Source organism: Gopherus flavomarginatus, chromosome 3, assembly GCF_025201925.1.
Source record: "Gopherus flavomarginatus isolate rGopFla2 chromosome 3, rGopFla2.mat.asm, whole genome shotgun sequence".
In the NCBI taxonomy this organism is placed as follows: domain Eukaryota; kingdom Metazoa; phylum Chordata; order Testudines; family Testudinidae; genus Gopherus; species Gopherus flavomarginatus.
In genome coordinates, this window is record NC_066619.1 from 104,799,938 (window position 1) to 104,812,169 (window position 12,232).

Genomic DNA, 12,232 nt, shown 5'->3' on the forward strand with positions numbered 1-12,232 from the left:
CATTGCAACTCCTAAATCCCTTCATGGATTCCACCCTGTGTGTCTTCTGGGAGCTGCTAAGTGCCTCCAACTCCCATGAAAACAATTGAGGTACTTAGCATTTTGGAGGAGATGCTGAACACCATGTAGAATAAGACCCTGTCCCAAAAGATTTTACAGTCTCGAGGACCCTTAGCATGCAAACTGCTCTGTTCAGGTGGACCATTGTACTCCTTTAAAGCCTCATTAAATTAATTGGCCTAGGGATTCTTACTCATATGAACAATCATTACTCATGTGAGTAGTCTCTTTGTCTTCACTGGGACTTCTTGTAAGGGTTACTGTCATGATATGCAGGATGCAAAATTAGGCACTCTGCTGACATCAGTGGGAGTTCTGTTCATGATGGCTTGCTAGATCCAGCCCTACAAACAATATAGAATAGACATATAAGACAGTCTAAAGTTCAAATGGCTCAGTTTTCAAAAAATATATGTATAGTTGATAGGTAAATGTTGTTATTGAATTATCCATATTGTGGTTTGTGCTGTTTCAATAATTTCTATTTCCTTCTTGACTCTTGATTAGTTAGCACTGGTTTTACTATTTCATTTTTTACAGCTAAACTATCTTATAGGCACATTTTAGAATGAAGCGGTGTTTTTTACTTTTCCTTCTAAATGTAGGTGAAACTCCCGCCAATTTAAAATAATGGATATAAAAATATATAATTCAATTACTTGTTTCAACATGATGTTGATTGTACTGGCAAATTTAGCTGATTTAGTTCTAAAATATTGTTAATAATATGCATGTGAGTAACTCAGGTCGAATGCAGAAGAGAATACAAAGGGTCTGGGATTATTTAGTTTTTTTTAAAGAGGTCAAGTGAGGACGTCAGTTCAAGGACGTATTGCGCCATCTGCTGGTAATATCTATAATTTCCAGAGAGGATACTTCAAACTGGCTTTAAGTACAGTTCATTAAAAATACCGGACTGTAAGGGTTTGATTTTTTTTAATTGTTGACATAATCAGTTGCAATTCTTATTACTCAAACAGGATAATGTAGTACTTTATATGTGGCTAAAATATTATTCTTGTAGACTTCAGAAGGTACTCAGCAAACAGAATAAAACACTATGACCCAGAAGCCCAGTGTAAATCGTATCTAATTTCTCATTGCCATATTTTTGTGCCCTGAGCAAGCATTTTCTATTATATATGCTATAGAAAGGATCTAAAGTTTTTAAAATAATGTTTTCAACCAGTTAGTAGTGATGCAAACAGTATTTAAATAAACTTAAAGGCTATGTTCTTTCTACTACCCATGATCATTAGTGTGACTTGCTCAATTAATGTATGTTTAGCCCATTTCCTTGCTTTATTTGCTAAAAGGGCTTTTATAGTCTATAAATTATAGTTCTCCAGGAATATTAGCTTGTTTGAATAGCCAGGATGGAAGCTTGGGCTTTGAAAGTTCCATCTTTTTTATGTTTTTAATTGTGTATTTAACACAGTGTGTTGTCTTGTTTATTTTCATGTAGGTCTTCTAGAAGGTGAGGTCTGTGCAGCCCATCAATGGAAAAGGTGAACTTTTTTTTCCTAATATATTGTAATTTGCAAAATGTAAAGAAACACTCAGGTTCAAAAAATCATATTTAAAACCAACATGTTTGATACTTATATTACAAATAATACTGTAGGGCCTGATCCAGCAAACAGGTATCCACCTAAATACCTTTATTCAGGTAAGTAGCCGCAGACTTCAAAAGGGCTCTTGGACAGAATAAAGTTAATCAAGTGTGTAGTTTTTGAAGGACAGGACCTGTACGTTGTTAAAACTGAAATTATTAAACTTAAACGAATTTGCTTTTTGTTATCTCTGCTGCTTATTTACTTTTTACCTTTCTTTCAATTTAGGCAAAGAAAAGGGACTAGTGAGTTTCCATTTTGCTCAGAGTAATTTTCTAGTCAATTTCATTTCCTCGTTTTTATTCACTATGCTTTCATACACTGTGTTTAGGTGGAGAACATGATGGGTGCTGATTTTTTTGTTTTTTAAAAAAGTGAAAAAGAACCCACAGAAACATTTCTAGCTATTTTTTAAAACTTTGTAACGTCTGAATTTTGCCCCAGATTTTGCTGGAGAGTATCTTTCAGAATACTTGCTTGTGATTTCCCTGTTAAGAAACAGAGCGCTCGCTGTTGGGCTGGTAAAGTTTGACATTGGAGTAAATTTTCTTGTTTACTGGAGTCAAAGTTACAAGACTGTAAGGATGGGCAGGTTTGACAAAAAGCATATAACCTGAATGAGATCAATGAGTCTCCCTGATTTTAAGGGCGGAAAGGGGTTTTAGAGATTACGGAAGCTTTGCTGTTATTTTGCCAACTCTAGAAAACTGTTTTCTCCTTTCTTCACTCCCACCAAAATAAGGATAAACCGTTTTATTTTTAGTCCACTCAATCGCTTATTGTGTTTCCTGATTGCTACAGTGTGGTAATGGTTATCTGATCTCTTTCTTGAAATGAAATAATGCCCTCCCCTCATGCCGGTTCTCCTGACATCGATCAGATAATAACTAGAACTGAACATTTGTGTCAGCAGAGCTTGGAGAGCAACTAGTTATTTGTCACTCAGGAATTTAACCAGATTAGTTCTCTTATATGGATTATATTCGCTGTTACTAAAGCGCATAAAGGTCGTAATCCAATTTATACACGTTACAGTAAGTATTAACTTTATTTGCTATTTTAAGTCTGCTAGTTGCATCATGTGTTTGTAAGCGGGTTAATACTAGTTCTTCTGATGCAATCCAACAGACTTCAAAATACAAAATGTAAACACGCTTACAGCCTCCATACCTCTTAGAAACTGACAACTTCTAGTAAATTTCTATCATTAAGGCACTTAGGAAACACGTTTAAGTAACTGCTGCAGATAAATCCTTACTCAGTCCTAAGGATCACTCTTTTTGAAAGACTCCTTCCAGTTAACTGCGTGTTTCATTAAGATACTTAACAAAAGTCACTCATCATTTTTAACTCTCCTTCATTCATTGTGTCTCCACACAAGCTTTGTAAATGCCATTGCAAGTTATTTTATGCCGTCTTTTGTGTTCATTTGAAAAATACTTTACAAAAGTTAAGGTTTGGGTTTTCTTAATTTCCTCTTTCTTCTCTCTCCTTGTAAAAAGGACCCCTCTAAAATTCCCAGACAAACTCAAGCAGCTCCCCTCCGTCGCGCAGTGCCCCCTCCTCATCCCCTGCTTTACTGCTGGGGGCTAAGGTTCTAGACATTGGTTACATTCCAGCAGTTTTAATCCGGTTTTTATTGTCAGACCTGAGTCGTTTACTCGGGGTTGGGTGGTGGGTTCCCCCCTCCTCCTTCCCCTCAGTAACCTGTTACTTTAAGTAATGCATTTGGGTTGTGATGGCAATGATCTGACTGTGAGGGCGGCCGGCCGGAGGGGTTAGTGATTTAGTTACTGTGTTTGATTGGCTCTTTCTACCTCTCTCTCCACACTCTCCCTCCCTCCCTCTATTGCACAGTGTTATGTCTGTCTCAGTGTCAGGCTTGAGGTGCAGGGCGCATGCTCTAGTATCTCAGCCCCAGCCGCTGGAGCTGCTGCTGGGGGCTCAGTTTAATAAGAGAGAGAGAGAGAGAGAAAGAGACAGGGGGAAAAAGAAAGAAAGAGAATGTCCGCCATCTACCCTCCTCTCCTGTGCGCACTCTCAATCACAGCAGCTTCTTCATGAATTAGAGCTAAGGGGGTGGGGTGGGGTGGGGTGGGGTGGGGGACAAAAGTACATACCCCAGCAAACCCCAGGGCCCCCAGGCATGGCCACTTCGGTAAGTACATACAATCCCCCTCTCTCCCCTCCCTTTCCTCTCCTCCTCCTCCTCCACCCTGCGCTGCCCAGACACCGTTTAGTGCTTCCAATTAGAGAAAGGTTGGTGTGTTGGGGATTTTTTTTTTTAAGTGTGTGGCTTTTTCCTCTCGCTCACTCTCCCTCCCTCCCCTCCTCTCTTTGCAATTGCATGAAGCACACACACACATCTAGAGAGAGAGGGAGAGAGACGGTGGAGGCGAATAATAACCCAGCCATATTTCTGCAGCCGCAGCAGCCAGGGGAGCAGTGAGTACAGTACAGGGGACTCAGCGCAGGAGGCGCCGCTTAGGATGGTGCGTTCTCTCCGGCGTGGCTCTGACAGCCAGCGGCACCCCAGTAACTTTACCTTTATGCATGCATGCATGTGTGTGTGCAAAACCAGCTGTTAGCGTGCCCCTCTCCTCTCCCCTCGAACCCCTGGACTATCGCACTGGCAGCCGCTGGCGTTTTTATTCACGCATGGGGAGGGTTGTTTTTTTTGTTTGATCTTTTTCCCTCCTCCCCCCTGCCGTTCCCCTTGCGCATCTTGACTTATTCTTTTTATTTGATGCCCATGCGATCTGGATTTAAATGCCTTGGAGTTTAGTTCCTTGCTACGGATATGTAATTTCAGGAGCAATCCACCTCCAAATGAGACTTTTTTCTATTATAAAGCATTATGCCCCCCACCCTCCCGTTTTCTTTGCCTTGGAAATACTGCCCTTGCGCGTGTTCATGTGTGTCCATTGTATTTGTGTTGGGGTTCTGTCTGCTTTCTTTGAGGCTGCATTCCGTTACAACCCGAGCCGATCGCTGCTTCGTCTTTCCCGTGGTGTGAATGCACGTTTAAGTGTCTGGGGTGGCTTCCCTCCCCCACCCCCTTGTGCTGTGGCTATTTTCTTTGTGTATTTTCTTATTCGTGCTCCCCTAAAGCTGAGTGTGATCCTTCGCCTTCCTGCTCATTGTTACCCTTCTCTTTCTCTCCAGTGTGCTGTTCAGGTGAAACTGGAGCTGGGGCACCGAGCCCAGGTTAGGAAGAAACCCACCGTGGAGGGGTTTACCCACGACTGGATGGTGTTTGTTAGAGGACCCGAGCACAGTAACATTCAGCACTTTGTGGAGAAAGTCGTCTTTCACTTGCATGAAAGCTTCCCTAGGCCAAAAAGAGGTAGGGCTCGAATACAAAAGTGGCTTGATAAATATGGATTTAATGTGTTTGCGTAAGGGGAGAGAGAAACACTCGCCTTTCAAGTCTTGCTTTACATGTATGCTCTGAGCGCTGGCAGGCGGCGACTGCTGCTGCAAAGAACTACAGCCGGGCTCCTGGCGTCTCAGAAATCGTTGCATGCAAAGGACCATCAGGTGTACTGTATTTTTCTTTGCCGAAACGAGAACTCCCTAATCCCTCTGGTTGAGCTGGGAGTTAAGCAGCTGATGCATTTGTTGCGTGTTCAGGTGGGGAAACAAAAGCAGCATTTGTGCTCTCTCTCACAGTCAAGGGATTGGCATCTGGGCACTATTTTATCCCAGTGATTTATTTCTGCCTTTCCCTCTTGTCTTGCAATGACTCTGAGTTGCTGCCGCAATCATCTTTAATCTCTGCCGCCTGTGACTGCGTATTGGGCAAAGCTTGCTTGAGGTCTTGTCTTCGACAGCATCCTCATGCCTTGTTTTACTTTTGAATGGTTTCAGAATCTCTCATTCCCTACCCAGTATATCGATAGTATAGAGTGATATATTTTGTGCTACATGTTGCATACTGTTTCTAGATCTACATTTCTCTTTAGTGTTGTAAGTACATGGATTGGAGGAAAGTATCTGTATTCCTTGCTGGTGAATTTTGATATGGATATGACTTCTTAGTATGGATTTCTGTTTTTACTAGTTATGCCACCTTTTGGCGTTTTGTTTAGTTACAGAGTTTGCATAATCATTACCATCCCACCTTTCTTAATTTTTAAATATTATAGGACTTTTTTTTTAAAGGGAGTGGTACTACTTGATTTTTGTTAATGGAGATTTTAAAATCTTTTGTTTTTTCAGTTTTGATTCTTTTGCTCTCAAAGCTGCTGTCAGATTGTTTTAGTTGGATTAGTGGAGGTAACAGTACAAATATAATAAGGTGCTTTGTTTGTGTGCAGGTTTATTTATCTAAGTAGACACAATGGTTAGTAGTTATCTCCCATTTGATCTGTAATCTTTATTGGCATCTAGAACTCCTGCAGTTCCTTAGAACAACATCATAATAAATCCATTCTGCTTAGAGCTATTTGGGAATTATTGAACATACAGAGAGTGAATAAAGAGAGGAAGCAATCAGTGTCGAGTTTAGAGGTAGCAAAGCTCATGTTAACATGTATACTTGTGTTAATGCTTTTCACTTATCACACTTCAAGTTATGAATTTCTTCTTTTTACACTGAGTTTGTAGGATTGGAAGTCGATACGAAATAGTATTTAGATTGTTATGATTCTCTTCCCAGGTGCAAACTAACAGTTCCCTTTCATCCATCATTCAATCTAATTTATATTCACATCCCTAAAACAGTCATGCAGTGCACTGTCAGGTCCTAACTATTGTACAGGAGACTCTGCATAATACAATTTTCAGTGATTTTTTTCCATACATCTATGCTATACTGTCAGCAAAATAATTCCGTATAAGAACATGGATTTTCTTGCAGTTTCCCATCTTCTTTTTGCATTTATTACTAACTGATGTGCACAAAAAGGCAATTTGTTTAAAGAAATATTAATTTGCATAAGAAACTTGGTGAAGGAGTGAGAGCTGTCTAGGGAGTCGAAAGAGTTTAGGTCACTTTGTCTGCATACTTTGAACAGATTGTTATACTGAAATCAATGGTAGAAAGTGCTTTTCATATCTTAGAAATATATCTACGCTATAGTGGTGTTTTGTGAAACATTCTGCCTTTATTCCCCATGCTAATGACTTTCTGTCCAGCCTGAGGGAACGTTACTCTGTAGCCCAGACCTAGGGATTGTTGTTAGGTGTGGTACAGAGTTAGTTTAACTGTAATATATTTTTAGGACTTTGCAAGTGGAAGATGTATGGTTGTTTTGTTGAGTATACTGGGCTGCAGAGTTACGTTATGCAGCTACTAAAACCATTGTTTTAAAGTGTTTATTTTGGGTTTTTATTTGTAAGTGTTTGTCATGATGTGACAAGTGCTGGGAAAAATGCCAGCTTACATAGCCCGGGAGAGGACTTGTCATATTGTAATTACACATGATTCAGATTGTGAGAGACCATTCTGTTTATTGGGAACAGTTAGTTGTAATTCAGTCTATGCTGAACATCTCTCACTTCTGGGATTCATTTTGACACATCAAAAATCTCCTAGCCATTTCAGATCTTATAAGTCGGAGTTTGGAGATTAGTGTCAGGCTATTAAGAATACTTTGTTTGTGCTACCCAACATTTACTCTGGTAAAAACCTTAGAAAAGAGTTTTTGTTTTATGTGTCCCTTGTGATTTAGTGGATGGAAAAGTATTACATTAATTTTTGCAAAAAGTTGTTCTGACTTCTTAGTCTTATATATTTATAGTTTGATATAACCACAGGTGGTCTTTACTATGATATCTAAAATATGTTGTTGTACTGCTTTTGCTTCCAATCAGATGTCAGGTACTTTCTCTATCGCTGTCTTTAAAGTTGCAATCTTTTATTGATTATTTTGTGTAAAAACTTGGCAGAATTTTTTTCTTTTGTATAATTTTTAATGGATATAACTGATGTTTTGTTAATTTAAATCAATCAAGAATTTTTAAATATTCGCAGTGGTGCAGAATTTTGGGGGAATCGGACACTAGATGCTGAGATTCAAAAAGTTAAGGCTTTATGACAATTAAAACACACAGTCAACGCTGCATTTCAAACTATCAACAAAAATATCCTTAAATCAAACTATATTGTAAAGCAAAAAAAGATGGAAAAAATATTTAGTTGACTGTGTTTGTAGTGAAATGATGTTTATCAATATTTATGGATAAAACTCCTAATTGTTCCAAGCCTAAAGATAATTTATCATACAGAAACATTTGCTAGCTTGTCAGACAAATGAAGTCCTGGGATTAGGAGGAGGGAAGTAGGTGTACAGCACAAATCAAAGCCACATGTCATTACTTTGGCTTGTTGTTATAACATTATTCCTTAGTTTCTGATACGTGATATTAGTATATTTGCTTCCATGGAATGATGCTGAAAACGGCTGCTTTAATAGGAATGATAGTAGCTAGTAGCAAAAGTTAAACTCATTAAGACTATTTGCAGAGCTGTCACATCATTTTGAAAAAAATAATTGGACATGCTATCATAGGTTTCATTTGGTTTGTAATGTGTTGCTACTACTAGGTTACGTTTACTTATTGCAGTTTAACTTGGAGCACTAAAAAGGAATATCTTTGTAAAGAGAACTCTTCTCTGAAACTAGAAGTTGCTCTACCGATGAGGGTATGTTTACATGAATATCTTATAACAGATAAACTATCAAAGCTCTGTGTACAGCTCTATTACAGCATATTGCCTTTTGACACTTTGACTTCTTTGGTGATCTTATAACTAGTAAGGGTTGGGCAACTTATAAAAATGAAGGTGTGTCCAGGTTGTATGTACATAACCTACATTCTTTTAATGGGAGCTGCATGGACAAATAGAGGGATGTGTGTACCCCAAAGTTACACTGGTTTAATTAATGTGACGATCTAGCTATGAGCATAGTGTAGTTCTTGGTTTTTTTTTGTTTTAAACATTTAATGGGGTTACTCCAGTCTGCCTTATCAATCTTTCTTTCAATTTCCACTCTTTTAGCACTGACCTCCTTGCTGTCCTTTCACACACTCTGCTGTTGGGGTGAGACTGGCTTTCCAATAGTTGCTGCCATCTACAACATCTACCCCTCTCCACCTCAAAAGGCATGCCCTCACCATTTTTAATCAAATCTCCCCTTAAAACCTAAATTGGCAGTAACTTTTCTTCCTGTTATTGGCGTTATGATTGAATAATTTATTGATTGTACCATGTATTAGGCTGTCGCTTTCAGTGCCTTTCTCTCTATACTGCTTTCTGTTTAATGGCCTGATGTGACCCCTTTACTCACATGAGTAGTCCCATTGAAAGCAATGGAACTACTTGTGTCATTAAGGAGGGTAGACTAAGTCCAGACTTTGTGTTTTGGGATACAGTTTGCACGAAAGAGGCTTTTAAATTAGTGGTATTATTACTTCAATATAAATCATGTAATAATGCAAAACAATACTATTATTAGTTCTTGGATCATTTATACTTCAAGACCCCAGAAGCCTGTCTTTAGAAATAATTTGGAGCTACCATGTAATGTGCAGAACTCATTGATTAATTACAAAACAGACAACACTTCTTTCTTCAGATAAATGAGAAGATGCTTGTTAATGTGGAGGCACAATATTTAAAAGAATGTCAGTGGAATTGAATCTTGTCAAGTTTCCTGTTGCTATATAAATACCAGAATTATCTACAAAGGACAAGCTGTTGATCCTCTGATCATATTAGGTAGCTTTATTTCTATTACACCAAATGATTTATGAAATGTTGCATGTTGGTTCACTAAATTGTTGGTAATTTTTCTACTGTTGGCTTGTTGTACTTCTCTTGGAGAAGAGAAAAGATTATTGAGTGCTTCAGCTGAGTTTTATAAAAGTACAGTTTAAAAACAATGCATTAGTAGCATGAATCTAATGGTCCCGTATGTTAGTGGCAATTGGGAGGCACAGCTCCATTGTAACAGAAATCCATTATATTTCTGGCAATTAACTTTTATCTTACAGCTAGGATTTTTTATTAACTAGCGGTGTGGTTTTGTTTTTGCCTGAGATAAAGTATACCAGCTGATTTTTTCTTCCTTTTGGTTGAGGGAGAGAGATTGTGAGTATAAGGCTTCTTGCACACTGGAATATTTCATGTTGTAAAAGATAGCTGTTCACTTTGCTATGTATGGAAAGAATAAAGCAACATTACTTAAAATATATAAAAGTATTAATGATAGGAATGTGATTGAAAAAGGTGGTTGTCTACATATAGGGCAGCTCTGCTTAAAAGTGTGGTGAACTTAATGCCCATATTTGTTTTAACATGTAAGCAGTGTGGTACATTCTAAATAATCCATCTAGAACATTTATGTTTTCCCAGCTTTGCTTGATTATGTCAAGGTATCAATTAGTTTTGTGTTAAACTTTGTCTGATTGTATACTTTAACCACAGCATTATAAAATATACTTAATTAACATGAGTTCTTGAACAGATAAAGGGTTCCATTGTAGTGGAAGCTTTCCTTCCATTTTATGCCATGTTTTTTCCTGTTGTAGTTACCCAGCCCAGATAAGCAGCTGTTGAAATGAACAGTCACCTTAAGAGAGTCACTGTGACTGATCACAAGGGAGTTTTATGTTCTGATTGTGTTTCTTCTTCCTTGCAGGACTCAGTTCTATAGTCCTTATTTCATACTTGGGCAAAACTCCCATTGATTAGAAAGGGGGTTTTGCCTCAGTAAAGACTACAGTATTTGACCCCTAGTGAAGTAAGATTCTTTCAGAATTCAAAATGTAGGACTAAGGACTAATCTTTGAGATATGGGGCATGCTGGGTGTTGATTATGGAACTGGCTGTTGTGCATGTCTGCACAAACATAGTAGCTGACTCCAATTCTAACAAGCCATGGTATGTGATGACACATGCTGCACAACTGAAATCCAGCCTGGCCCTAAACCTTTAGTGTTCAATAACATAGCTGTAGATTTTCTGTCCCAAATTACATTAGATTTGTCCCTCACTTCATGCGTGAGCTAAACAAGAAACCCCTGGAGGCAGTATGTTTTTGGGTAAGTCTAAATGACCAGTTGATCATCACACTTTAAAAAAAAAAAAATTACAAGTATCTCTTACCTGTGTTACTAATACTACTTTGGATTAGTAAAACTAAGACTTTTTTTTTTAATTTAAATATCAGTTGTCATTGTTCTTGTTGCTTGCTCTTTGCCATTCATCTAGTATGCACATGGGAAATAGATTGGTTTAGTGTCACTTTCTTGCTGTTGGATTCCTTTGCTCACAGAAATTGCATTGGTTTAACTAAATCAGTTTCTAAATTTACATGATCAATTCAGTGCAATTTCAATGTGTAGACTACACTTTATGTGCTGTCTCAAGCAATATTTACGTTGCAGTCAGTTAAAGGGAATGTTTAAAATGACAATGTAACCAGTTATGTTTTAATATAATCTTTAATCAAAGCACATCTGATATTACATTTTGTAACACTCTTTAATGACCGAAGTTTGGACCTTTTAAAAATGCTTGACAGTATTCCCTTAACTGCTGTATTGTAAAACATTCACCATAAATGTGTATAAAATAGAAAAACCAACAATAAAACAACTTAGTGAACTAAAGCAATGCTGTTGAAAATGTAGAAATTTGTTCTTGTTACTAGCTCTGTATGTTTGTGTGTGTGTAAGGTGGCTCATGTAACTTATGCTATGAGTGATTTGGGTCTCTTTCCCCCTTCTACTTGCTACATGGGCCGGTTATGTGCATGTATTGGCTCCAACACAGAATAAGACTGTCCTATGGAATTTGGCTGCTACGTGACATGTTCTGTCTAGAAATGTTCTAACTTGAAAGTTAGAGGCATGGTGTCATCTCCATCCCCCCAATCTCTTATTTTTATTATTTTTACCTTCTGGGGATTAAAAAAATCAGAGGCTGCTCCTCTTCCTTTTAAAATTAGTGGCAGAACACCTGTTGACATAAAGGAGCAAGTTCTTAGTGACTTGAGTGGGACCTAGGAAACCTTATTTGCTGTACTAGTATCTAGAGTCCGGCTTCTATTTACCTTGTGTATTACCTGCTCTAATACCAATAGAGATTTGACCACTTGTTTCTTCAGTATGTAGCAGTACGTCTTCTACTTGGACTAGTGAATTGTGGCTGCATCTTTTCACCTTATAATTGAACTGAACCCATCAAATATGTTGGAGGTTTTTGTAATTTTTGAAGGGGAGATTTCTTTCTGCCTTGTTCTTCTTCTAAAAGTGGTGCTGGTAAAATATGAGACCTGTGGTCCTCAGAGCAAATATTATCCTTTTATCAGCAGAATAGTTACAGCATCAGCAGTAGAATTGGCCACCAAAGGATTTCAACTATAGTACGAAAGGACCAGCTGTAGTGTCAAGAGGGCAATTCAGTTTGTTATCCAGAATATTTTGAGGTTAAAAATCATTAACACACTTCCACTTTCCTGACGTAGCTGTATAACGTTGAGTACAAAACTGTCTAAAATTGTCATCTTATACACTTTCAATACGTTAGATGGCATCATTTTTTAGAA

General features: G+C 38.0%; 1 protein-coding gene across 3 annotated transcripts in view; it reads left to right on the forward strand.

Moving 5' to 3' along the window:
• Positions 1-3,605: 3,605 nt before the first annotated feature.
• Positions 3,606-12,232, forward strand: part of MLLT3 (MLLT3 super elongation complex subunit) — a 230,958-nt gene continuing 222,331 nt past the window's right edge. For 2 of the 3 annotated variants that reach the window (XM_050944169.1, XM_050944171.1), the window contains exon 1: positions 4,443-5,019. In XM_050944169.1, the coding sequence (XP_050800126.1) occupies positions 4,443-5,019 (577 nt within the window). Of the gene's footprint in view, positions 3,832-4,442; positions 5,020-12,232 lie in introns of those variants that run through there. The other variant, XM_050944170.1, reaches the window with a different exon arrangement.